The following is a 27570-nucleotide window of genomic DNA, read 5'->3' on the forward strand; positions in this document are numbered from 1 at the left end:
CGGAGGCGGGGCGCACGCGCGCTACGGCTGAGTGGGAAAGAAAGTGGAAAGTGAGAAAATACCTGAATGGACAATCTGGAATAAGTAAGTAGTATTTTTGTGTGCGGAAAATGTCATGAAATGCTGCTGCTAGAGAGTACGGGTGCATGTGCTTTTACGGCAGAAGGAGAGGGGAGGATTTGGGGCGCCGGAGATCTCCGGTTTCCCCAAACAATAGTCGAGAGGACGCGATGGTCGCCTTTTTTTTTGAAACCGCAGGGAAGTTTAGGACCCTCATCGGCTCTATTGTTGTCCTCACCGAGGCCACGTAGCTCTGCGAAGCGATTTTAAACGTGTTTGGTAAATTGTTGCGTGTATAAATGTTACTAGAAGATAAAAAAAAGGGTTCAGGGAGAGATGCGCATGGAGGGAATAATCGTCTCCAGTTTGATTGTAGGCCGAAGGTTTTGAATTTTCTCCTCGCTGGAGGACTGCTGGGAATTTGAGTGCGTCCATTCATTGACTTGTGAGGGCGTCCCGTTTGGAAAAGGAAAGGCGGAAGAAAGGGAGCGAGCATTTGGATAATTTGGCATCAGGACGCGACCCGGTGGGGCCTGGGAGTCTCCCATTGTCCTGCCGTACTCCAGCACCCTCCTTTCTCATTTTGTAGGTCGCACAACTCTTTATATTCGCCCTAAATGCTCCCGGTGTCTCACAGTAAGTTAGCATTTTGGTAGCCCTTTTGTGCATGTGGAATATTGTTGAATTATTGATGCAGTTTGACTCTTGATCCATGTTACCACAGCAAGCCGGAAAATGTGTCCAAATTGTGCGTTTTTGCGCCGTTTTAATGTAAAAAATCAAACTGAAACAGCGATGTTGCTGCAGCAGCAACAGGCCCTGGTTTGCTCAGTTGTAGTGCTGCTGCCTTTTATAAGTTCTTTATTTCATGGTGAACATGAGAGTAGTTTCTGTTAAATAAACTACTATAAATACTGAGTGATACAAAGTACCACAGTATACTATAAACTGCTTTCAGTGGGAATATTATAGTGATAGAATAACACATAAAAATACCATAAAGTATCAGAGGGACGCTGTAAATGGACTGTAACAGGAAATATACCATAATATTACAGTACAGTTAGTCACTATAAAGGTTTGGTTGACACACATTGCATTGAAACCATCATCCACTATAAATGTTGAGGTAATACATGGATATAAATATTCATTAGGGTCCAAACTAACTAAAATGATTTTGCATTTAATCCTCGATTTAATAAAATGTCAAGATTTAGTGAGAACTTCCCACCAGAGTCCAAGGTGACTTCTAAAGATTGCTTGTTTTTGTCTTAAACCTCAAATATATTCTGTTTTCAACTATAAAAAATAGAGAATGAGATTCAATTCTGACATTTAAGAAGGTGAAACATACAGATGTTTGATTTTTCTGCTTAGTAAAAGACCTGAACAATGACTCAGTCATTAATTAATCAGTGTTGAGTCAGCATGTCTGTCTTTATGTTTAAAGGGTTATTCCATCTGTTACCCAAAGTGTGCCTTTTGGTTTTGCCTAGTTTATTGAAACAAACAAACAAACAAACAAAAGACAATGTTTAAGTCCTGGACAACCCACTTTATTTAGATGACGACAATTATTTAATGTCTGACTTAAGTAATAGCAGAAAATATGAATTCAAATGTACATTATAAGCAGGAAGCAGGAAGGTAGAAGGCATTCTAGTCACTGATGCCTGTAATGACATCCTGTGTATAACACTGTTGACGGCGCCATATATTTGTCCCAGGGCGTAATATTTTATTTACCATGATATGACTCAGAGAAAAGCAGATCATCACATTTGACAATCTAGAAATGAGGCTTTGGGCAATATTACTAATATAGTGTCACGGTTACCATGGCCACATTTTTTGCAATTCATTATATTATCCAGATAATCATTAAAATATGCTTAAAATCTAACATAAACATATTGGAGTCACTTCACTTTACATTTGGTTAAAAAAACATATTTTTATTGCATCACAGAGAGGACACGAATCTTTTATTTTTCATATGAAAAACAATCAATTAAAAAAGAAGAAAAACAATCAATGGGAAAAAAGTCAGGTTTTTTTAACTATTTTAAATGGCATTATTTCTTTCAATATATAAAATAGGCCAATGCTCAATTAAGATCTGATTTTTTTTTTTTTTTTAGGTTGGTGCGTGTGCATCCTGTTTTTGTAGTCTCTTATATTGTGTGGTGCCCTGCAGTTTAGCTGCAACCAATAATTATTTTCACCAAACTGTTAATTATTTTCTCGATTAGTTGTTTAGTTTATAAAATGTTAAGGATGTCAGTAAGATGACACCCTTAAACAACTTACTTTGTCCACAGCAAAAAAGATTCCTTTAACTGTCATAGAGGAGTACAGAAACCAGAATATATTCACATTTACGGAGCCGGGATTAGAAATTTGATCTTTTTTACTCTAAAAATTGCTCAAACCGATTACTCAGTTATTAAATTAGTTGGCGGTTAATTTAATAGCAGACAGCTAATTGGTTAATTATTGCAGCTCTACCCAGCAGTCTCTTTGAGTGTTGCAGGACATGATATAAACAATTATCCAGTTAACTTATTGTGAGTGTTTTTCATGGTCATAACAATAAAATTGTATATCGTCCAGTCCCTGCTAGAAACTGACAAATATGAAAAATGATTAATCAGTGAACTGCTGCCACTTAAGTTTCCATCATTCAACTAACCAAGTAAATTAAGTCAGGTTTTCAGCAGTGGTACTGACGGTGAGCTGTTTGCAATGATTACAAAACTGTAGTATGTTAGATCTATAGATTATTTATATATAATATATATATTTCATATACAGTCTCAGCAGCAGATGTCTAAAAAACTGGAGAGATAAAACTGAAACTCCATGACCAGACACAACTATAGGGGTAATATTGTTTATGGTTTGGGTGAACTGACCCTTAAACATGTTTGTCTAACTGGATTTGTTATGAAATATATACGCCCGCTCTGTCTAATGGACCAGAGTCCTGGATCTGAACCACATCTATCTCATCTCAGCTCATTGAGCCACTTCCTGTTTCCTCAATACTTTGTTTGGATATGAAGACAGATTGTGTGCTGGGATCTCTTTGAATCACAGCGCTGAGCAGAGGACAGGGCCTGTTGGTTCAACCATATCCTGTTAGATTTGTACACACACGCACACACACACACACACATACACACGCGCATGCACACACCTGCTCCGGTTTGCTGGCCATGTGTGCACGAAGGCTGACAGTAGCAGTTGTCTTGTTTTTTGCTGTTTTTACTGATGTCGTCGCAGGCTGCAGTGGGTGGTGGTCAGCCGTTTGTGTGTGTGTGTGTGTGTGTGTGTGTGTGTGTGTGTGTGGCCTGGTACAGTGATGAGCCTCTTCCCCTGCTGGACCCTGGGTGTGTGCACGCTTATTTTCACAGTTGGTATATCAGGCCTCAAATGGCTGTTGAATGGAGCTGGTCATTTCAGAGATGGCCCAGATTGCTCCTCCACCCTGACAGCTGCTGTCTCTGCGCCAGCAGCTTTAAATGTTTGATGACAGCTTGATTTCTTTTTGCCTTTGGGAAAATAGATGCTGTAAAATCCTACATCTGCTCGTTTTGAACGCAGTGTGACGTGAACTTTAGTTTACTGTAAAATTCCTGATATATTTTTGCTGCTTTTATAAGTCAGTTTGAGCGATTTATTGAGTAGCATGAACTTTACTTTTCATATCAACATCTTCACCTTTTCAAGGCAAGTTAAGCTAATTTATGTGGCATACTTATGAAACAAAAGCACTTAAAAGAGGTTTACATAATGCTAAGGGGGCATTCGATTTGAAATGCTGGCATTAAAAACACCAAATGAAGATTCAGTCTAAGGCAGAGAAAAATATATATGCTATTTATCTAGAACAGAGCGGCAAATTAGATAAAACTCTAAGTTTTACTACTGACACCAAAACAATGTTGTTTTTTTTTGTTTTATTTTTTTTATTCCTTAGGTTAAAAAAAAAAAACAACCTTTTTCCACAAAACCCTTGTTTATTTAAAAAAAGAAAAAGAAAAGAGGAAACAAACGAGAGCATTTTTTTTCAAATACATCACCTTAATTCTGTCAGGACTACAAGTGGCCAAATAAGAACATTACTTTAATAATACAGGCACAAAAATGTTCATTTAAATCAAGAAATATCTGATTAATGCTCGAATAAACAAGACTAAGAGTCAAATGAGGCATTCAGTGTCAGTTTCGGATATTGGGGTTTTTGTGGGTGGTTTATCTTTTCCGCTCTACTAAACTTCTTACTATTCATGATATATAAATACACATATCTGTGAGGTAGGGATGTAACTGTACATCGATTTGGATCAGTATATATATATATGGATTCAATTATCAATAATTCAATATCATTGATGCAAAGTTAAAGCATTAATACATATCTTCATCTTTAACTTACACTTTTATTCTGAAATTTTGTCACTATTTCCTCCCAAGCACACTTCCTTCCTAAACACACAGACAGTGGTAGCCGCCGTACCAGGCAGGTAATGGCGAGGAGCAGAGACAAATTTACTGTTATCGTTTCATATCGACCGTAGGCCCCTAAATTGAATCAAATCATATTGTGGCAGACTATGTGATATTAGCAAATATAGTATTGTTGTCCAAAGAATTGATTAAATGTCATGCAATAATGACACTTGTGATTTACACCCCTTAAACGAGGGAGTTGTGACTATTTTCTTATTTTAGAGTAGACGAGAAGAAATTTAACTAAAAGGAGCACCAGAATTTCATACCTGGTAACGGCTATATATTATATGTAAAGACATTTAAAAAATCATTTTGAAGAACATATAATTGAAAAGACTAATCATTTTAAATGAGATTGTTTTTTGCGAGAATACTTTTGTCGTCCTGGTCTGATTGAAGGTAAGTCAGACATGTCTGAGGTGGTGTGGTGGACTTTGGACTCGTGACCTCATGTAAATGCTGGTTTCACGGCTCTTTCTCAAATGGATCTTGGTGCTCTGTAATTTAGTAGCATCAGCTCCGCTTGCACAGAAAACATTTATCTTTGCTTATCAGTTAATGATAACTATTAAATTGCTTTATACTCCCTTTAGCCCAAGCCCAAAAATACACCCAAATGTGGCACGTCTAGTAGGCACGAAGCCCAACATCATTACTGTTTAATCTCAGACCACACACCTACACAGATTACTGAAGAGGCCTGCTGTTGGCAACTCTTTTAATTCAGCCCAGAGGGGAGCGAACAAGGGTTACTTTCTTTTTTTAGAAGTCCGACTTTGAGGCAAGGTGTGTGAGAAATGAATGAGTTTTGTGTCAAAAAAAAGCAAAGGCTGTCCAGGAACAGTAACAGAGCAGGGTGAATATAGATGAACCTGTACGGATGAAGTGGATCAAAAGCCATAAATAACAACAGGTTATGTAGCTCTCGCTTGATTTCAGATCAAGAGTTAATTTAACTGTGAGGCTGCTGTCTGAAGTCGATGAGAGGTGTCCTGGCGAAGCTCATTAAGTAGACCATAGGACACTAGGATGAATAGGAAACTTAATCCATCTCAACGCTGGACCACACCCCTGTAGATCAAGTATACTGTCATACAATAGACAGACAGGCGGGCTCTTCTCAAACAGCAGTTGTATTTGTTTTACAGTAAATAGTCTTTTACAGCGTGCTGCTCAGCGATAAAGGATGAAGGGTAACCCCGGAAAGAAGAAATGTCAGATAACATATGCACAAGTGAAGGAATCCAGTGGCTGTGTTTTATCTTGTAAAATTAACAGGTTATTGAAGGACACTTTGTGAAATATGTTAATTCGCTTTCTTGCCAAGAGTAAAATACATAAATATGAAGCTAAAACTGGCAGCTTGTTAGCTTAGCTTAGCATAAACACTGGAAATAGGAGGAAAGGGATACCCTGGCTCTATCAGAAGGTAATGAAAGCGCACCAACAGCACCAAAAACTCACTAATTAACACATTTTATTGCATTTGTTTAATATGAACAAAACCCAAAGTCTGCAAACAGCTCGCCATTTTACAGTGGGCTTATGCACAAGACTATTTCTCAGCTGCTGTATCCCTGACAACTGATCCCAGCCAAGTAATAGTCCGACACATATCCCGACTTAGATGTGCAGTGTGTAGGATTCAGGCAGATTTTTTGGATTAATTTAAATATAATATTCATATGTATATTTTCATTAGTTAATAATCCTGAAACTAAGAATTATTGTGTTTTTATTACCCCTTAGAATGAGCCACATATATATATATATATATATATATATATATATATATATATATATATATATATATATATATATATATATATATATATATATATATATATATATATATATATATATATATATATATATATATATATATATATATATATAGGGGGTGGGTCCTCTTCCACAGAGTCCGCCATGTTGTTTACTGTAGCCCAGAATGGACAAACTAAACAATGGCTCTAAATAGACTTACTCGTGTTTTTATGACATTGGCCACTGTAGTTTTTCTACACGCTTGGCACACGGTAGAAGTTTCAGTTGGTTGCAGTGTTTCAACCTCACTGCTGGATGCCAATAAATCGGCCATACTAGACCTTTAAAGCGGCACACTGACATTTTTACATTGTTTTGTTTACTAATTGAAATACGATCAAATGTGTTAACTGTGAACTTTACACGAGCTAGTAGATGTTTTTGTACAAAGGCAGGCTAACTGTTTACCCCTGTTTATGCTAAGCTAAGCTAATTTTCTGCTAGCTCCAGCAACATATTCATCATACAGACATGAGAGTGATATCAATGTTCTCATCTCAGTCACAAAAACAAAAAAAGGGATTAAGTGTATTTCCAAAACTGTCCTTTAAAGGGCCCATCAGTAATTCACTTTTATGAAGTTTGCAGATTTGTGAGAGATGGGACAACATCAACCACAAAAAGTCCAAATCAAAGCAGGGTCAAGCTCCAAAGACATTAGATCCCATATTTCACATGATGCAACTGGAGTGTTTTTCACAAGAAACCTCCCTGCCTGTCAAACACACGTGTCTCAAAATCATACATCCAGTTCGTAACAAAGACTTTCTGTTAGAGATTTTTCTCCAAGCCAAAGTTGAGATAACCCCAATGACATCACTGTGACATCATCAGGGTTATTGTCCCAGACTTGAGAAAACTACTCCAGGGACAAAGAAGTGTTTATACAACTGATTTCATAGACTTAGTACTATTAACCATGATCAATGAGCAGGTCCTCATGTTTCAAATTGATTTAAAAAATTAAGCCGAGAAAAGCTGCTATAACAACCAGTGACACCGGCCCAAAATCCAGTCTGGAAGCCCAGAATCTTTTATGCAAGGCTAGAATTGCAAACCAGTTTCTTTGCTCTATTCAGGCTTTTGTCTCTTTTGAAGGACATGAGGTTTCATGTAGACTCCACTTTAAAAGATCATCTTGACCAGTTTTCATATGCTTTTCATACCATATGTGTCTCATTATATGTATAACGGGTCAAACGTCTGTTGTGACGTCGTGTTCTGTTCAGCTGAAAGGTCAACGCTAAAAGTTGATGTCAGTCCTTCAGAATCAAAACCGAAAGAGGTCTGATGTGAAGCCTCTTTTTTTCTCACTGAAATTCAGCCTTCATAAAGAAAGAAAATATCCATAAGCCTGCAGAGACCCACATTTTTTCATCTACAGTACCCTCAAGTCAAGAACACAGTGCAGCCACAAGATATGATTGTTTTGACTAAATAATCATAATTCAACACATTATACCATTGACAGAGCTGTCATATTCACTGTATATGCAGAAGTGGGTTGTAATTTAGTACCATATATTTATATTGTGACAAGCAATTTCAGAACTTGCACTTTTCTTCTTCGACTTTATATTTGAAAAATATTGTATTTACTAATCATAATATAATAACTTGATCATGTGATAATTAGGACTGAAACCAACAATTCTTTTCAAAATAATCTGCCAAAGGTTTTTTTTGATTAATCAATCAATCATTTGGTCTATGAAACAATGAATCCTCTTTGCTTTGGTGGTAACCTTCACCTTTTTTTTTTTTTTTTTTTTAACCTGTGCAGGGCAAAAAAATTTTCAGTTGCAGATAATCTAACAGGCACATTGCACCAAAACACACTGACAGTTTCATGCTCCCCATTTACATTTTTGACATTCCTGAAGCGTCCATCCACCTCAGAACAAAATGTAACACGACAACATATTTCATGATATAAAAAATTAGCCCTTTTGATTCAACTGACCTTTTCTTTTATCGCTGCTCTCACAATAACCTTTAGTTATCACCACAGTATTTGGTTTTCCCAACATGTTTGTTTTCCACCTTCAGCAGTCACTTCTGAGGATATAAATATCTGTTCATAGTCCTTTTTAATTGCTCTTTGTAAGCTATTTTTCATGTATATGGGCCTCGAAGGCTATGATTGTTATAGCTAATGATATAGACATTTGACATGTTTGTGTTTGTAAAAACTTCTAAAAAAAAAAAATTGGTGACATACCAACAGATATGTGCAAGTCAGCATGTCATACAGCAGTGGTTCCAGACTGGTCCATCCATGGGTCCAAATTTCTCTTTTGTCATTAGTTCAAGGTCCGCTCATTAAGTAATGAACCACATGGTTATTTTAATAAACAAAATGTAGACAACACATTGGCTTAGAACACAAAGAAATAAAACATATTGCAAAAACAGAAAACAGAATATATAAAAATAAAAACAGAATCAGCACTTTAAAATACAAGCTCTGTGCTGGAAAATTCACTGCACTTCAAAATAAAGTGTGTTTATTACAAACTCAATGCATTTGCAAGTCACTTGCAGTTTATTCAGAATGGGCCTGTGACCCACCAGGTCGCCATAACACTCTGTTGTTGCCTTATTTCACATGATGGAGACTGCAGTAGATCAGCTGCTGTCATCTGAGTTTTGGAGTGACTCATCTTGCAGTGTAACTGGTTTTTAAAGTATGGACAGTATTACTGTAATTGTTTAATTGCTATTTTTATGAGGTGGCGGGCTAAACATTTAGGCCAAGCGATGAATTCAGATTGTTATTTTGGCCAACGTTTCTTAGTCTGGGAAGGCTAAACGTCCACAGCCATTAGATAAAAACACTGTTTAGATTTAGTTTATTGCCGGTCTAAAAATATGTGGTTTGTCTGCGAGTACTCTCCCTCAGCGTATTGTTTACTTTACTTCACTGAAATCTGCTTCTTCATACAAATCTGCAGCGACTATCTGAAGGACAGATCTTGGTGTTTTTTTAAGTCCTTTTTCAGTGTAATGCAACTGTACAAAATCCAAAATAAGAATTTGTTCGTTTTGCATGACATTCAGAGTTCCTGTTGCAGAGATACGTCATGTGGTCAGCACAAAATAGTTTACTGCACTTTATAGGCATAAAAGCACAGCACGACTCTGTGTATAGGATGCTCATTCCTCTGCCATTACCTAAGATAAAAGCTTGAGAATATACACCAGGAAGAGGCTGTTAGTCATTTGAGTTTTGTGGTTTGGAATAGGCATGTTGAGGTTTTGCACATGGCTGCAAGGATCCAAAAGCATCTAGTCTGGGAAGACTTAGTGGGTTTATTGGTGCTGGATGTGGAGTGCTTCCTCCTTAGACAAAATATGAATGAAAGGAACAAAAAAAGGAGTATAATGAGGACAAACTCAGAAATCCTTCAGACAGATTCACACAGTATTTGGCTTGAAGGGAAGTGGATTTTTAACACAATGGTGTTGATGAAGCAGAAAAAAACACATTAAGTTAAACCAGGGCCTCGTAAGACAGTGATGGCAGCTAACGTCCCTCTCCATTTCCCACAGAGGTCCAGTCAAAGCCAGCGAGCGTCACCCGCTCTTTATCAATTAACCAGCATATGACAGTCCAACATCCGTCATGCCAACACTTTTATTTTGGCGATTTTTTTCGCCAGTGTAGAGAACAGAGTGGCAGAGGGCGGCGTAAGGTAAGGTCAGGTTTCCATGGCAACTGTCAACCTCCAATCCCCCTCCAGCTGAACACCCTCTTTCATCGCCATGGCAGCGGAGAGGCCCTGTTTCCCAGGGGATGAGGGGAGTGTGGGAGGGAATGTGAGACGGCGAGAGGGAGGGAGAGGGCAAACAAGTTTTGTGAAAACACAGTAATCCAATATGGCTGCCATTGTGTCCGAGCTAACGGCGGCTAAAGCTGGCTTCTCGGTGAGAGGAGATACAGTCGTGTGATGATTAACCTCGGCCGAGACCTGGAAGACATAGTGATGTAAGAACACAGAGCTGAAACTAAAGTGGGTTAATGTGTGTTAGTGTCACTCGGAGGGTTGATCACAGTTGTCTGTGTGCGGGGGTGAGAGGTTCGATTCCCACATGAGACAGCAACCACACACACAGAGTCTTAATTCAGAGGATTATTTTACATAATATTTGTACAATTAAACTGACTGATAACCCTTGTTTGACTGATACGCCCTCCTGAAACCTGATGCTCATCCTGATAGTCTTTGAGGGACTATTTTCTGGGCTATTGTTTCTTTATTGGATACTTTTTATACCCGAACTCTCTTATATTGTAGTGATTACCTCACAGTTTTATTTTATACACTTTGGAAACATTTATGTCCTCGACAACACATAACATGTAAACCAGAGCTGAAACAATTAGCCCATGTTTGGAAAAACATTTTGTTCCTGCTCCTCTAATGTGAGGATTATAATTATAATTGTTATTATATTATTGTAAATTGAATATATTTGTTTTTTTGTGTTGTTGGCTGGGCAAAACAAGAAATACTGAGATGTCACCTTCTGTTCTTAGAACTTCAATCAATCAGTCAATAACAAAAAACGTTCGTTTCAAACCAAATTTAAGCCAGACTAATGATAAACTGTAAAAAAATGTTGTTTTTGACAACTGTGGCATACATTTAATACATAAAACTCAAACAAAAACAAAAAAAACACCACTACACACTTATAACACACACACTTAAAAAAAAACAAAGCTGAAAACATCAAGGAGGAAACTCTAAACGATCAATAGTAGATGACAATATGCGACTGGACGTTCAGTGGGAAATCAGCCCAGTATATTGACAAACTATATTGGTTTGGCCCTGAAACTGTAATTTGCTTAATAATAAGTTTAGTTCTGGATTCCACAGAAATTAAGTTGCTGGTGGATAAATGATCTGTTGATCCCTTCAGAGCTGATCAGATCGATGGATGAGAGGAGCGTCTGCTGCAGAACTTCTAGATCAGATCTGGTGTTCTGCTGCTCCGTCTTTGCTCAGTACGCTCTGCACTCCGCAGTGCAATCAATAACCGAACAGTATTGATTCTGATCATGCTCTTAATGAGCGCCGTAGTTTCAAAAATATCTAATAAATATGTGGCAGGAGATGTTTTAATCGTGGCGGGCTGCCACAAATAAACTAATATGTGGGAAGCCAGTTCTGTATGAGTCTATACATTTTTTTCAGGAAAACCATTGTGCATAGTGTATCTTTTAACTTTTTTTTAAAATATGCTATGTGTGCCATTTAAGAAGACAGCATTTCCACATGATGTTTATCTTGTAGATTATATCAAGCCCATAGAAAAAGGAAGTTCAGGATAGGCCCAAGAGAGCTTTAAGTGCATCCGTCTAGATGGTTTGGTGTGATAGCTGTTGGAAACACGAGGCAGGAAGCTCACCAAAGAAGGCTCAAGAAAAATGAACCCTCATCTGGATTTTTTGTGATGTTTATTCTCTAAACATGTCTGAGTTATGACTAATGAGCTCAGAGACTTTCAAAATGAGTCAGTAACACACCACCATGTGACCCACAGCATTTACTGATGTAAAATAAGTCACAGTGTCTCAAAGTTTGAACCATCACTCTCTCTGTGCCTCTCTTTCAGATTACAGACACCTCAGCTCTCCCCTGCTGCGACTCTCCTACCCACCATCCTCTCCCACCCCTCTTCTCCTCCTCTTTGTAGCCTCCCCCGCTCTCCCACCTCCCTTCTCCTGCACCCTCCTCATCGGCCTCCAAGATAGATTCCCTCAGGAGTAAGGTTGACCTGCTCAAGCTGCCCCTGGCTCTCACCACTAAGTCCATCTCCGAGCGCAAGAGCCAGCTGGGAGGAGTCGGCGAGCAGCGCGGCACGGGGGGAGGAGGAGGAGTCGGGGCTCGTAAAGCCCGCTCACCACCGACCCGAGACATGGACAACGAGTCGCAGTACTCGGGCTACTCATACAAGTCCTCACACTCCCGAAGCTCCCGCAAGCACAGGTGGGCTTCACACAGGTCACACCGATGACATCGTCTTTCTCTGACTGACAGTTTTCCAACAACCACTTTAAGTTATTTTAGTACTTTTTATGTTTGTTTCAACTTCTAAAATGTTTATTCTACCATCAATTCCTGGTGTCGCCGCCTTTTTAGCTGGATGTCCTCTGTGTTCTTACTGTTGGAAAGTTAACCCTGTGAGACCCACCATAGAACTATTTTTGTCTTTTTGAAGGGCGACAGGGATTTTAAGTGGAAGAGAAAGCAGAGCAACAGTATATGCCACATAAAAGTGGTGTACATCAGCTGAAGGCGGGGAGTCTGAAGATTAATGTGAGATGCGGCTCAGCACCGTGTGTCGAGTTGTTCTAGTCATCAATAGTCATAAACACTGTGTTGGTTCAGCGCCTAGTGCATAGTGGCTAAGAACATTATGATGCTCAGTTATGTCTAATAATTTATTATAACAGTTTTTGCACAGGTGCCATTTGTTGTACTGATTTTATGCTTAATGTTACCATTTTTGACTACTTGTCGATTGATAAAAAATTGGGAAAATCCCTTTAATCCTACAAAAAGGTAGTTGGACAACATTTTTCTTGTGCTGCCTTCAGATGCCTCTCACAAGCTATTAAACCCATTTTCAGGTAATTTTGTTGCAGCTTTTTTGCAGCTTTCAATGAAATGGTCTCACTTCAGTGAAATGGCTACTATGGAGGCTACCACCACACTGACAATATTTCTAAATAAATGCAAAAAATGAAACACACTAAATTTCTGAGGAAAGTGATGTATCTCTAAATCTTTTAGATAAACCGAAGGATGAAGTATTCCTTGGTTTGTAACAACTGTCCTGTGAAATTGACAATTTAGAAACGAGTTGGTTTTTTGCTGAAAACTGCATTGCTACCAAGCCGAAACAGGGCCATTTTCTTAGCTCATGAGAAATTGTCATTTTGGAAATCTTTGGCTTTCACAGGTTGGAAACTAAATTCAGGCTAAATCTGAAAGAGCAAAAATCCATGTTGTTTAAATTGGTGTGAGTGATGAGTAAATCTGTTTTGGGAATCTGAGAAAAACAACTTCAGTAAATATTTTAAAGCTGGGTAAGTGCTATGGCACACCCCGAACACGCTCCACCAAAACATTTACCGCGGCAGATTAAAAGAAAGTAAGCACTGCTACATGTCCAGTAACACCGTGTCATCGTGTGTTTGCCTTTCAGGGATCGGAGGGATCGTCACCGCTCTAAGAGCCGAGACAGTAGCAGTCGTGGAGACAAATCGGTCACCATCCAGACTCCTGGAGAGCCGCTGCTGGATGCAGAGTCGACCCGTGGAGATGAAAGGGTCAGTCACGCTGCTTTTTCTACCAAATATTGTCCATTCTAAAAGCCCAGCTAATTAATCTATCGCTACATGATGACCTCCCATCAGTTGGGAAAGAGCAGGTGCTGTCTGGTGGTGTGAGTCTTAAAATACTGAGGACGTATTATGTTACGTTTAAAGACATGTTTTCATTAAAAGGGACTGATGATGTTTGCTCACTCCTAGATTCTTTATCTAGTAAAGATGTATTTGTATGTAACCAAGCTGTCGCTCTTTCTGGTTCAAGTGCTGGTCCACAAATGGCCACATGGATACAGAGATCAAATTGTAAAACAAGGCTGTGATTAAACAGAAATCAATATTGTGTTACTGCACTGCATATTTCTTCCCAAAAATGTTTTCAAAGACATATTTTAATGCTGTGTTTAGCTGTAATATTGAGAGTTTGTGAACAGGAAGTGGGCGCCATACCGCTTCTGCACAGTAAAAATAGAGGCTGAGAAAAACTGAGATTAAACCGGAAAATTAAGCCGCGATGATCAAATATAAACCAAGATTCTGTTACTGCGTTGCTAAAATGTATTCAGAAACATGTTTTAGCTTTCTGTTAACTGTCATTCAAGATAATTTGTTACCAGCAGGCTGCCATAGTGTAAAACAGAAGAGTTTGCATTATGTCACCCTCTAGCTGGAGAGTTTATTGGTTTGTTACAGCACAGTGCATTCTGGTAGTTGTAGGTTTTCTACTTCAACAATAATGAATGCCACAGCCCTTTTCCTTTTTTCCTCTGGTTATGTAGCACCAGTTTCAAATGTATTTGTGTCTTTCTACTGAGGAGACAACCTGATGTTACGGGAAAAAAACCATCTTTCTAACCATGAGATACTGATTTGACTTTTCTGGATTCGTGACTGAGTTTAGAGACTTATCTAATATGTGTCTAAGATTTCTTTTCAGAAAAGTTGGATTATAATGTTTGAACTATATACTTCTATATTTGCATTTAATTAACCTTCTAAGCACGCTTTCACATAAACATCTGAAGTTTCTGCAGAGTAGAATCTCACTGGTTTTTTGATGAATTGCTAAATTGTTAATGTAATAAAACTTGCAGAAAAGCTCAGGAATTTAGTATTTTGTTCATTCTCATTTCTAAATATAAACGTTTGGACCCTCGTCTCTTGCTTTTAGCACTATTCTAGGTTCTTCAGAGTTCAAATAAACCCCAAACACATGTGAATCTTTCTATCTTTACCTCTGTCTGACAGGATGATAACTGGGGCGAGACCACTACGGTCGTCACCGGCACCTCAGAACACAGCATCTCCAACGAGGACCTGACCCGCGTCACCAAAGATTTGGAGGAGTCGACTCCGCTGGAGTGCAAGCGCTTCATTGGCCCAGCTCTGGGAGGCTGCCTGAGCTTCTTTGCCCTGGTCACGCCTTTAGCCTTCCTCATCCTCCCGCAGGTCTTGTGGCGTGATGCCCTTGAGCCCTGTGGCACGCCCTGCGAAGGCCTGTACGTCTCTCTGGCCTTTAAGCTACTCGTCCTGCTAATCTCCTCCTGGGCGCTGTTCCTCCGCCCTCCTCGTGCCACGCTCCCGCGCTTCTTTGTCTTCCGTTGCCTGCTGATGGTGCTGGTGTTCCTGTTTGTGGCGTCATACTGGTTGTTCTACGGCGTGCGGGTGCTGGAGCCCAGGGAGAGGGACTACAGGGGGATTGTGCAGTACGCTGCCTCGCTGGTGGACGCGCTGCTTTTCATACAGTACCTGGCTCTGGTGCTGCTGGAAGTGCGACACTTGCAGCCGGCCTTTTGCCTCAAGGTGGTCCGGAGCACAGATGGAGCCAGCAAGTTCTACAACGTGGGCCACCTCAGGTCAGTGAGACAGTTATGAGTTATTATTATTATGAGTTATGAATTTTGTTTTACTGAACATAGGTGAAAGCAGAATTAATTTAAAGATGTTAGATATCTGTTTTTTTGGACAAAATAGGATCAGGCTACACTACTTAAAAGTATGTCTTCACAGTATGATACCAGAAGTCCATGTGTTAGGAGTTTTAGTGCGATTATGATATCTATAAAACTAATCTGATGGCAGAAGTTTTTGTTTGTAGAAACAGGATACAATCATATATAGCAAAATCACTTATGAGCTTTTCTGAGCTTTTAGCTGCATCTTATCGTTTCAATTAGCTGATTGGGCTCCATTAACTTTTCTGATCCTCAGTGCAGTGTTAATAGTTAATCTATACTGGAATACTTGGCCTCAGATTTGCTTGCTGACAATTTGAATTAAAACGTAAATATGAGCAAGATAATGTGAAAGTAATGAGAGTCTTGAACCTAAATTGTGGCCATTAATTGTTTGTCTTAGCAGTGCAAATTCCCAAATTTTAAAAAATGAAATCTGCAAAAGCAGTTGACATACAGTAAGCTTGGATCTTTAAGGGTCGATTCACTTCTGGAGCAGTGGCGCTGATACAGTAATAAATAGTTTAAGTTGTAATATTGTAAATATAGGTGTGTATTAGGTTTTAAAACTGCTTTCACCAAGTGCATGATAAGTAAAATAAATTAATTAATAACCGTGATCACACTGGACTCTTGGGCCAGGACACACGATTTCCAGCATGTTACCCACGATTGCTTTATCAGCTGATAAAGGGTCAGGTGATGCTTTCTGCTGCTTAAAATGGACAAAAAAAATATGAATTAATGAATTTTTAAACAAATAAAAAAAAATATAGAGGACAGAGAATCGAACCCTGAAGAACTCCTTCAGTAATAATTGACGCTGTCAGTGGGATAATTATGTCGCTCTCCTGTTTGCTGTCATGTTAAGGATTCAACAAAAGTAACTGAGCTGCAAGCATAATAAAAACACACTGTTTAAGCATTTGTCTTTGCTTTATGACATCTGAACAAAAAATAATTGAATTCACTCCCTGTGTAGATGCTGTTGTCATATATGTATACAGTTTATATCCTGTCCTCATGCAGTCAGCAGCTGATGTCAGACCTGTACTATTGTGACACTGTTGATCAACATTCTGTGTTTTAGTATCCAGCGGGCAGCTGTCTGGGTGTTGGACCGTTATTACAGCGACTTCTCTGTCTACAACCCGGCCCTGCTCAACCTGCCCAAGTCCATCCTGTCAAAGAAGATGACCGGCTTCAAGGTTTACTCCCTGGATGGTAAATACAGCCTCATCATGGCTCTGACTCCTGTTATGTAATCCATGACTCTGGCTTTTGTCTCCATTGTCATCTGTTGGGCAGAACCAGATGACACATTCAATGACATCTACTAAAAAATCTTAAAGCAACCGAAGGTCACTTGTTATTTTCTTCTTCTGGAGAAGTCCGCACATGAGGCAATGCTCCCATGAATATTTAACATAATTGCCACCAAGGTGGTGTTTCAAGCTACATATTCTTCATCAGACGAGCTCACAATGCAGACACACACCTTCAAATACTGACATAACGTCCCCTGGCAGATCACCTGACAGGTTGTTCTAACAGACTTAAGATGTATTTAAATTTGACAAACGAATGTTTTCACATGACATTCAATTTGCTCTGGTTGACTCTATGTACTGTATAGTAGGTTTTCTGAAACTAGTGCTATTCACATAACTTTTGCTAGTGATTTTCTGGTACTGTACACAGGGGCTATGTGTATATATGTAGATGTTTATATTTATCTGTGAATGTGTATATACACATGTATTTGTGATTGTGAGCTTACTGGGTACAAGGTGACCTGCCAGGTGAACTGGTGTGGTAAGTATTTGAAGGTGTGTGTCTGCATTGTTAACTTGTCTGATGAAGAACATGTAGCTCGAAACATCACCTCGGTGATAATTATATTATATATTCATGGGAGCATAATCCAGTGTGTAGACTTTTTTTCTTCTCTTGTATTATCTCTTGTCCAGCACCTAGCTGGAACGTGAACATTATTTTACTCGTTCTCTTGCTTGAATGTGAACATCAGCTTATTTACTGAAAGGCAATCTGCTCACTCTCCCTCCCCCGTGTATGTTGTCTTGTAGAAAACCCCGCCAATAACTCCACAGGCCAGTCCCGGGCCATGATAGCAGCTGCTGCCCGGAGGAGAGACAACTCTCACAATGAATTCTACTACGAGGAGGCTGAGATGGACCGCAGGGTCCGCAAACGCAAGGCTAGGTCTGATGGATATTCCTTACTTAAAACCACCTGATGTGCAATACAGGCCAGGAAAGAACCCATAGCTGACCATTTCTAATGATGATGCTTTTTCTTCATCCTCCAGGTTGGTCGTGGCGGTGGAAGAGGCCTTCACACACATCAAACGTCTCCACGAAGATGAAGTGGCCTCATCCCCCAAACATCCGAGGGAGGTAATGGATCCTCGGGAGGCAGCTCAAGCCATCTTCGCCCCGATGGCCCGAGCCATGCAGAAATACCTGAGAACTACCCGGCAGCAGGCCTTCCACAGCATGGAGAGCATCCTCACACACCTGCAGTTCTGCATCACACACAACATGACGCCTAAGGTACGAGACCGTGATCACTGTGGCTAAGAAAACCTTAACTTGAGAAGTTTACGTTCTATATTTATGCAAACTGTTTTGTAAATGCAGGGTTTTAAGACTTATCGTGGTATTATTTTATTATCTTTTAGATGTCTTAATATTTTACTTTTTATTTTGAGAAGCACAGTTAGATACAAGGGAATTAGGGAATTTTCCCAACAAAATACTTGGGAAAAGAAAAAGTTAAAGATGTGTTGTTGTTTTTTAACTCCTGCACTTTTTTATTGAACAAATAGAACATTGAACTAAAACCCACAAGCACTGATAAAAGAAAAGAAGTCACATTTTAAAGTGCAGTTTTCTACTGATACTTTCGTTCAAATAATTAAAAAAAAATACCTGAGTCGCAGTCTATCACAATATGTTCATCATTTAGATTGGCATTAATTTCAAAAAAAGAAAGTATATTCTATGCAGCCCTACGATTAACATGAGACAGATAATATGTGCAGCAAAAACAAACAGAAATGCTTTTGAAAATATCTGAATACCATTTCTTGTACAATCATGTAAAAAAAACATTCTAAAGACAACTAAATGGTGCCTTAAATCACCACAAGAGCTGTCTAACAATAACTAAGAACAGTCCAAAACTTAGTCAAGCACGTGTCGAGTGTCATACATCCCGAAACATTAGCAGCTAGAAGAGAAAACACAGTTTGAGATCACAGAGAGACCAGATCGAGCTGTTTCAGATGTAACTGCAGGAAGCTTTTCCATGATAATGGACCTCCTACATCTTCCCCGTCAGGCCTTCCTGGAGCGTTACCTCACCCCCGGTCCCACCATGCAATACCAGCAGCAGAACGGCAGAGGGCGCCAGTGGACTCTAGTGAGCGAGGAGCCGGTGACCTCAGCCCTACGTCAGGGTCTGGTCTTCTCGCTGCGCCGCCTTGACTTTTCCCTGGTGGTCACGGTGACGCCGCTCCCCTTCCTGCGGCTCGGGGAGGAGTTCATCGACCCAAAGAGCCACAAGTTTGTCATGAGGCTGCAGTCGGAGACTTCGGTGTGAAGGCATCTCCACGTTGATTTTCCTTTATTCCCACACTGTCCTCTCCTCATGCTGGCTCCTGCTGGATCACTGATGTGGCGGGACATGTGGAGGCCATGTGGTCCACTCCCATCCAATCATTTTCTGTCTGTGACAAAGAAGGAGAATCCTCCTGATTAATGATCATCACAGATGCTCTAATATCTAACTGTGATCAGCTCAACGATTGTTAAACCTGGAATTAATGATGCCTTGACTTTTTCTTTTGCTGTGTTGTAAAGTCTTTTACAACAAGCTGTAAACATAAACTTTTTACGTAAGGGGACTTTTTCTCTTTTTGCCTCTTCTGTCGCTGTAACCACTGGACTATTTTACTGTGCTTACTCAACACACAAACACCAGAGGAGGGAGATTACATCACATTTGTCACTTCCTCTTCCTTGTGTCTTAAAAACCGGAGCTCAGCTCTGACTGCAACGCTGGTGTACCACTGTCTTTTGGTTCAGTGAATTGTTTTGTTTAAGATGACGAGGACTGTTTTATATTGAAAAGGTGTTTTTTTTATATATATATATATACAGAATGTAGCATTATGTGCTTTGAATTAACACATGGCTTTTCTGTGGCCTAAGGCCCAACATGTCTTTTTATCTGACTGTAAAAAACAAACAAACATGGAAGTACATTCCAAAGCTACTCCAAACTCTGTATATTCATGATTGTCCAAATATGCAGGTTTTGTTTCATTCTACACTGGTATTTTTAACTATTCATTTTAAAAGAAGACTACACAAAGACCCCATTTATACCTGTTGTTATCAAGGAATCTGTACCTGCATGTCTTTCCTGGATAAGGATGTTAAAGCATCAGCCTGGTGGTGTTCTGAATTTTTATTGTCAACAAATCCCATGAAAAGACCATAAAACCAGCAGTCTGCTAGAATGTGTTTCAATACTTTCTAAATTCTCTTCCTTGTCTTTAAATACATTCTTTTAAAAACCATTACCACCAGGACAAAAAAGGAGTAAATGATGCATTTACTGGCCATCAGGCCTATATTTTAAGCTCCTGACTAATTCCCGATAGTGAGTATTTATGACCTCAGGAAGTGTGTGTCAGATTAAATTGGCATTAAACACAGTGGCCATATTCATGAACGGAAGGAGCACACCACCCACTGCAACAGTCTGACTAACTGATGTGTCCATAATGGTTAATAGTTATTGAGAATTATAAAAAACAAAAAACATCCTTTAAAGCAATGTGTAAATGCTGAAGGACAAAGAACCACTATATCAATATATGACCATATCTGGAGGACGTGGCAATTTTACGTTTAAATTTTTTTTAAAAAAGAGACCCATCAAGTTAAAAGGTCACTAAAAGTACCTCCAATTCCGGGGCTCTCAAGCTGCCAGACAAAAAATCGATAGGCAATCACGCTCTCCTTGAAGCAAAAATAGACTTTGAAACAGTATTCTCAACCCAAAGTCCAACTTGCTTTTTGTTTCTAAAACTCTCAGCCAGGGCTGCACAGCATGCAAAAACACCATATTCCAATTATTTGGACAGATATTGCGATACGAGATGCAATTTTAGAGTGAATGGTACATTTTGATTTTCACTGATGTGAGTTTTGTTGGAGGCTGTCCCAAACAAGTGTCTCTACAACAGCACAATGCTTTTAATATTTAAAATGGTATGTTGCGACACATCTTAGCTTCATGAAACATTGCAGCGACAGTAATTGGGATATTGCACTTGGCCATATTGTGATTTAGATGAACAAATCTCGAGCCTCAGTGGATAGAGTTGCTCAGTTGTGATGGTTTAGTTGTTATCATGTGACTAAGTTTTGGGTTTTGGAGGCAGAAAAGGAAGCCATCAAAGACTTGTGATAAGATTTATCTCCATGCTGAGAAACCGTGGGTTTTGGGTTTCTGACGATATTTAATGTGGTGCATTTATAGTAATACAACATATCTGAATTTACAATGATACATCTAAATACTCATGGACTTATTTCCATCATTGCCTTTGGTGTTTTTCCAGTTAATCAACCTTCATCGAGAAGGAGACAGGCCTTTAAAGTCTGATATCAAAATATTTTATCAAAATGAAAACAAAAAGTGATACACACAGACAAACAGTTGATAAAGTATTTCATGAAGTAGACAAGGTAAAATGTATCAAAACAAAACAAAATAATATTATGAGAGATAATCGTTGGGCATATATTGATAAAATGAAATGTTGATCAGAAAAAATTCTCTACAATCTCTTTCTTAGTCATAGTCATGCCATGAGATGTTGAAAGCTTTGGAAAGACAACTAAATTTGACCTTTAGATGAGATTTGGGGGGTTTTTGTGGGTTTTTTTTGTTTTGTTTTTGTTTTTAAAGGCACCCTGTTTGTTGACAGTACCTGAGCTCTGCCTTGTCAGTTTGCATATTTTATCCAATCCTAATGCAGAATTGAGTCAACGTTCTGTGATCAGATATCCATATTCAGATCCGTGTTATTAACAGGTGTAAATAGTATCTTATAGACTTTTAACAATGCACACAAAAGGAATTCAGTGCTGAACAGGAAGCTTTAGTAAAACTACAAGCTGATTTTTTTTTTTTTTTTTTTAATGCATTTCAACAAAAATTCCAAACCAGACGTGTGATTGTAACTCCTCTCTGCAGCTCCTCTGCAGTAGTAGCGTATCACCGCCTCGCCTTGTGCCACAAGCTGAAATAAGCACAGCAAAACACCGCCTCCATCCGACAGCCTTACTCTCCAGGTGCAGAGGATGTGGGACACATCTGTCCTCGCACTGACTCCTTCTCCTCCTCCAGGTCCCGGAACTTACTGTAAAGCTGAAACTCACCTAATGTTGAGACGAGCCGATCTGTATCTACCTTCAGTTTGTTGAGCCACAACATGACTGACTGTTTTTTCTTTCAAAGTTCAAAAAGCCCTTTACATTTCTAAGCAAATATCCAAATAACAGGTCTTAGTGTATGACATTTCATCCAGTGCAGATGTTTGTTTTTTCAAACTGCATGCTAGAGTTATTTGGGACTCGAAATTGTTTTATAATAACTTGTTTTCTATCATTTTGAAGGTGCCTAAGTTATGACGATGCAATTTTTCCGAATGTTTTTACTTTTGAAAAACAAGTGGCTTGTAAAAAATTTGTAGATTTGTCTTGTATTTTCCTCACTTTGGTAACTGTAGCTTGTATAGTGTGTTAGACCTTTTTCCATTATTAAACCATTTATTCCTTATTTCTCTTTTTGTTGCGTAATTTGGATCATGGGAGGTTGATGGAGGTAAAGTTATCTTTTTAGCTAGTTAATGTCACAGATCCAGTGTTTCCTATAGAAACTGAACCTTTAATTGACAGTAGCTGTGCGGCAATTTCTTTTTCAATCTTGAGTATGTGCCTCTGTTATCATTCTGTGTCCCCTTTCTAAATTCAGATGTTTTTCTAGGTCTGTGAATGCAGCGAGAGTGTGGTTCAATGAATTATTGAACAGAAGTTGTATTCCAGCAGCACCTCTAATGGACAGTCCAGCTCCAAAAATAGAAGCTCAAAACATGGCAGCAGATGTTTTAATCGTGGCACACCGTCAAAAAAAAAAAATGAATGTGTGGCACACCCTGAGCTTAGTGGAGGAGGGTCACATTAACGTTTACATCTCTCTGACACAAGCATGAGCCGCTTGCCCATTTAAGTCAGTGCATGCTTTCTCCTGCATGTTGATATGATTGGCAGGTGTAGTTTAGTAAAGGGAAATCTTCCTACACGTAACTGCTAACAACAAGGTCTTTGGGTTATCTTGAGTAATAGTAAGTCATTTTTGATCATGATGAATCATGATTTAGAAAGAGATGTTGGGTTTTTCCTTTTTCTTCCTTTCTTTCTTTATATGTATATATATATATATATATATATATATATATATATATTATATATGTATCCAACACTCAGCAACTCACACCAAAACAAAAAAAGTAATTTTGATTTTTGGGGTGAACTGTCCCTTTAAGTCTCACAACAGTGTGATCAAAATGACCATCAATATTTTTTGTGTGTGTGTGTGGTTTTAAGACTTAATTCCACATAGTCTTATTTCTGCTTAAATGTGTTTGGTCCAGTGAATCATGTTGAAAGCACTGCGTCACTGTATTTGCGTAATTTTCACCAAAGAAAGGCTAAATGTTTTTCAGAGTATTAGAGGAACTTTTGTCAGAGAGGGTGGCAGTGTGGTAGGCGTGTGGTTTAACAGCTTAAAAAAACGGACAGAGAGCCCCGGACTTCCTGTCTCGGCTGCTCAAAGAGCTCACTTCACAGGGCTTCTTTTTTTAAGAGATCTTGCTGACAGCTGACAAGGAAGCATCAAAAACAGACCATCTCATCTGCAGCTCAGCTGGTACGATGGCACAAGCTTTGCTTATTGCTGCCTTTCTGATGCCCAATTTCACTTGCATCGGTGAGGATTAGTAAATGTCATGGGGGGATTTCCAAGATTCCCGTAGCTCTTAAAAAAATAGGTTCAGCAGTTGGCGGATGAAGTGATATCAGGACACAGTTCTACTGGAGGTGATGATGGTGAAAGATGAAGACGGTATTATGATTACAACGGTAAATATGTTTTCTGTGTGCAGAGGCCCTTGAAGACATGACTGTGTGTTACATCCTGGATGGGGTTCTCATCCTTTACGGCGTCATTCTCACTGTCTTATACTGCAGACTGAGGGTAAGACAAACAGGAACAACACACACACACACGCACACACACACACACAAACCACTCTTTATTTTGTGTAGGAATGTCATAGAACTCTTCCACCAACTTCTAAAAATATAGATTATTATGTCTTCTTATGTCCTTATTTATATTTTTTACTTTACTGCTAAAGCTGGACAATGTGGAGAAAATTAAATATCACAATATTTTTGCTCAAATACCATGATAGCAATATTGTGACATTATTATAGGGTTGACTATTGGTGCTTTTACTAAATTCATAATGAGATGTGATAAATAATCATCAGTACTGTGGATGTAATGACTAAGTGAGTAAAGGCAAATAACAGAACTGCTAGAACAGCCTGGAAATTACACAACTTTACAGTATTTAGCCTTCAAAAATGGGAGAAAACAACACTTGCGATATTACAACATCCAAAATGCCACGTATCACCATATTGCTGCAATATCTATATACTGCCCAGCCCCATTTTATGCTCATTGCGACAATGCATCTGACATCTTTTATCAATCATCTGCTTATTTTAGATGTAATCTCTCCATATCGTCTTGAGTAGTTCAGTACTTTTACCAGTTAATTCTCACTTTGGAGTCTAATTTACACCTTCTAGTGAATATTCTGTGAATCACTCAATCATGTGTGCTTTCTGGTTTGTTTTACACAGATGAGTTCAGCCAACAAAACACCATCCAATCCCCCTGAGGTAATATTTAAGTTCTATATTACTATCTAAACTTATAATGGTTTTGATTTTTTGAAAATATGCTGGGAACATGTCTTTTTTTAATGCTTTGGTTTTTGCCCTCGTAAACAATAGTTCTGCTTAAGCGAACCTCAGTCTATCATTTCCTGTAAGCTTGAGCTGACCACCAGCCTACATTATTTATACACTGTACACACTCAAAGTTTCCACCCATGTTTCGTCACACAAAACAAAATGTGTCAGATCCTACTTCCTGCTTAAGAAATGCAAAATGACACTTAATTCTTGATTTTATAAGCTTAGAATGGAAATAATTTGCACACATTTGGCTTTAAAGACACTTATTAGAAGGAGGAACTCAATATTTCACACATCTAACAGTCAGCAGTGCTCTGTGTGTTTATGAAGAAATGTTACCGCAGCGACATTTGATAATTCCTTTGAACTGTTTCTGTCCCACAGAAGAAGCCCGCTGAGGGAGGCATCTATGCGGTGAGACTTCTCTCTCTAATGATTAAAAAGACAATTAAAAAGGCAGATGAAGGAAAAGTGACCACTTAAAGCACAGTGGATGGTAAAGGACTTTTGCTTTTAAATTCATCTACCTGGCTGTCAGAAAAGAAAAAATAGACTCGGTGCAGGAAATGACATTGTTTTGCAGAAATGTATCTTTGCTTCTCACTCTGTCGTCTGTGTGTCCTGCAGGGTCTGACCTCTCACAGCAGTGACACCTATGAGACCATCAGAATGGACAAAAAGCCAATCGTCTGATGGAAGAGGATTTGGTGCAGAGAGGATGCTGAGCTCAAAAACACAGTGTCAAATCTCTCAAAGCTTTATACTGTATATTAAAAGTGTGTGTTTTGCTTTACATGACGTTTCTTTTTTTGTTCTTTTTGTAAATATTACTACTTATATTTCTAACCCTTGCATGTATGTAATGTTAAAACTAAATTAATAAAACAGTTTACAAGTTAAGGCTTTGTCAGAGTGTTTTCACTGCACGCCACTCGGTGATCCACAGCTGGTTTTACCCAAGATAGGAAGAAAAGAGAAGTTTAAATTTAGCTTTTGTTTCGGGTCATTTGTTCCCTTTTTTTTTTTTTTTTTAACAATTTAAGGACTTTTACTTCACTTTATGTACAATCCTAAGAAATAGCCATGTAGCTATGATTCTTTTTTTATCAACAATACATCTGATAGTATTTATTTTAATAATCAAATGCCTATGAAAACTTCACATCTTTCATTGTCTATTCAAAAGTCCAAAAACATCTGAGAGATTTTAGTTTGAAATAATATTAAACAGAGAAAATCAGCAGATTCTCACAACAAAGAAGCTGGAACTGCAGTAGGTATTTTTTTTTTAACATTAAGTTTTTTTGGATCAACACATAGATTTATTAACTAAACATAGCTCATAAATGTCTTATGATGAGTTAAAATAATGTCATGTTTTTTTAAAGAATCAAAACAAAACTTTGACTTGGGAAAATACTGGATATATTTTATTATATATTTCATTTCACAGAATATAACAAATAATTTCCAATTTTGCAGCATTAATCCGGTTTCAATTACAATGTTTAAAACACCATTTCATCCTGGAAATGTTTAATAAAATAATAATAAAACAATCTCAACAGATATTTTTAAATGTGCAGTGTGTGGGATTTAGAAACATCAAGCAGTGAGGTTGCAGAACTGAAACTTCTTGCGAGTGTCAATCATTTAGGAGAACCACATTTGCCAAAGCAGAAACTCGATGAGTGCCTGAGTGGCCCTATTAAGAGCCAGTGTTTTGTTTGTCCATTCTGGGCCACTGTAGAAACAAAATGTCAGACTCCGTTTATGAGGACTGCATATAGACAAAAACGGCTTATTCTAAAGGATTAAAAACACAACAATTCCTTTTTTTATTTAATGAAAACATATGTATATTCTATACAATTTCTGCCAATAGACAGCCCTAAATCCTATACACTGCGCCTTTAAGTTTTATAGATTTCTGTGAAATGCTGTATATTTATGGCAAAGTCCATGAATCAATCAACATTGTAATGTTGCATGTTAATTTTCTTCGTTTTGATATCTACTCAATGTTTGGTTTTTTTTTGGTTTTTTTTGGAGGAAAGCTGTAACTACAAATGTTTCATTGTTCCAGATAAACATCATAATTAGTTAATCAGAATAAAGGGAGTAGTCAGTCTAAACATCCAGACAGTAATATAACATCTGTTTTAATGAGTAACATAAAAAAATAATAGCAGCAGAGGGCAATCACACTCTTTCACTGCAAAATCCTATTTCTTCCTCCCTGTTTGACAGCCGATCCTCACCCAGTCTCATTCACTTATTTATGTAAAAACATAACTGGAAATGTATTCAAAACAGATTCATAACAGCCTGTGCTCTCTGTGGCGTTTTCCCTCAGGCTCTTCACACTGACACAAGAAACTCACTCATCCAGCCGTTTGTTGCAACACAACCATTTTAACATGTAAAGCAAAAGATTTCCAGTTTGGAGGCCATTTATTAGCGTGTATGTGTAGTGTACAAGTTTTCTTGGGTATTTCTTAAATAACCTCTGTCACTGATTTCCATTAAACATGCCAGTTGGAGGGATGTGGTTTTTTTTTCTTGCAACAGGACAAACAAATAAACATATTTGAATACATTTTTTTTCTTTCTTTCGTTTTTTTTTTTATTAATTTATTTATTTTTTTACTGTTGTTGTGTAATAGTCTATCTACTCTGTAGGCGATACGCTTTTCATTTGTATTGCATATAC

At 38.4% G+C, this 27570-nt stretch overlaps 2 protein-coding genes across 6 annotated transcripts; both read left to right on the forward strand.

The window, feature by feature from the left end:
- On the forward strand, nucleotides 1-19577 carry LOC121951702 (vang-like protein 2). Of its 2 annotated transcripts, none has more exons than XM_042498143.1 (8): nucleotides 1-84; nucleotides 12031-12404; nucleotides 13627-13750; nucleotides 14999-15606; nucleotides 16796-16929; nucleotides 17793-17928; nucleotides 18035-18278; nucleotides 19069-19577. In XM_042498143.1, exons 2-8 carry the CDS (start codon nucleotides 12334-12336, stop codon nucleotides 19327-19329), a joined length of 1578 nt encoding a protein of 525 aa, XP_042354077.1. In that variant the 5' UTR covers nucleotides 1-84; nucleotides 12031-12333; the 3' UTR covers nucleotides 19330-19577. The 2 variants fall into 2 exon arrangements, with proteins under 2 accessions (XP_042354077.1, XP_042354076.1); XM_042498142.1 differs by lacking the exon at nucleotides 1-84 and adding an exon at nucleotides 543-696.
- Nucleotides 19578-23556: 3979 nt separating this feature from the next.
- LOC121951674 (high affinity immunoglobulin epsilon receptor subunit gamma-like) lies at nucleotides 23557-25757 on the forward strand. Of its 4 annotated transcripts, none has more exons than XM_042498102.1 (5): nucleotides 23557-23793; nucleotides 23969-24060; nucleotides 24741-24779; nucleotides 25245-25353; nucleotides 25485-25757. In XM_042498102.1, exons 1-4 carry the CDS (start codon nucleotides 23739-23741, stop codon nucleotides 25338-25340), a joined length of 282 nt encoding a protein of 93 aa, XP_042354036.1. In that variant the 5' UTR covers nucleotides 23557-23738; the 3' UTR covers nucleotides 25341-25353; nucleotides 25485-25757. The 4 variants fall into 4 exon arrangements, with proteins under 4 accessions (XP_042354036.1, XP_042354037.1, XP_042354034.1 ...); XM_042498103.1 differs by having other exon boundaries at nucleotides 23560-23793; nucleotides 25245-25271; XM_042498100.1 differs by having other exon boundaries at nucleotides 23568-23793; nucleotides 25242-25353.
- The last annotated feature ends 1813 nt before the right edge of the window (nucleotides 25758-27570 follow it).

This window comes from Plectropomus leopardus, chromosome 12 (genome assembly GCF_008729295.1).
Source record: "Plectropomus leopardus isolate mb chromosome 12, YSFRI_Pleo_2.0, whole genome shotgun sequence".
Lineage (NCBI taxonomy): Eukaryota > Metazoa > Chordata > Actinopteri > Perciformes > Serranidae > Plectropomus > Plectropomus leopardus.

What these genes read in the sequence shown, in the direction of transcription:
- LOC121951674 (XM_042498100.1), top strand. Translation starts at nt 23,739, where the DNA reads ATGGCACAAGCTTTGCTTATTGCTGCCTTTCTGATGCCCAATTTCACT. An exon ending in TCTTATACTGCAGACTGAGG is followed by an intron (nt 24,061 to 24,740) that starts GTAAGACAAACA and finishes TGTTTTACACAG; the next exon opens with ATGAGTTCAGCCAACAAAAC. An exon ending in CACCATCCAATCCCCCTGAG is followed by an intron (nt 24,780 to 25,241) that starts GTAATATTTAAG and finishes TCTGTCCCACAG; the next exon opens with AAGAAGCCCGCTGAGGGAGG.
- LOC121951702 (XM_042498143.1), top strand. Translation starts at nt 12,334, where the DNA reads ATGGACAACGAGTCGCAGTACTCGGGCTACTCATACAAGTCCTCACAC. An exon ending in CGAAGCTCCCGCAAGCACAG is followed by an intron (nt 12,405 to 13,626) that starts GTGGGCTTCACA and finishes TTTGCCTTTCAG; the next exon opens with GGATCGGAGGGATCGTCACC. An exon ending in CAAGGTTTACTCCCTGGATG is followed by an intron (nt 16,930 to 17,792) that starts GTAAATACAGCC and finishes GTTGTCTTGTAG; the next exon opens with AAAACCCCGCCAATAACTCC.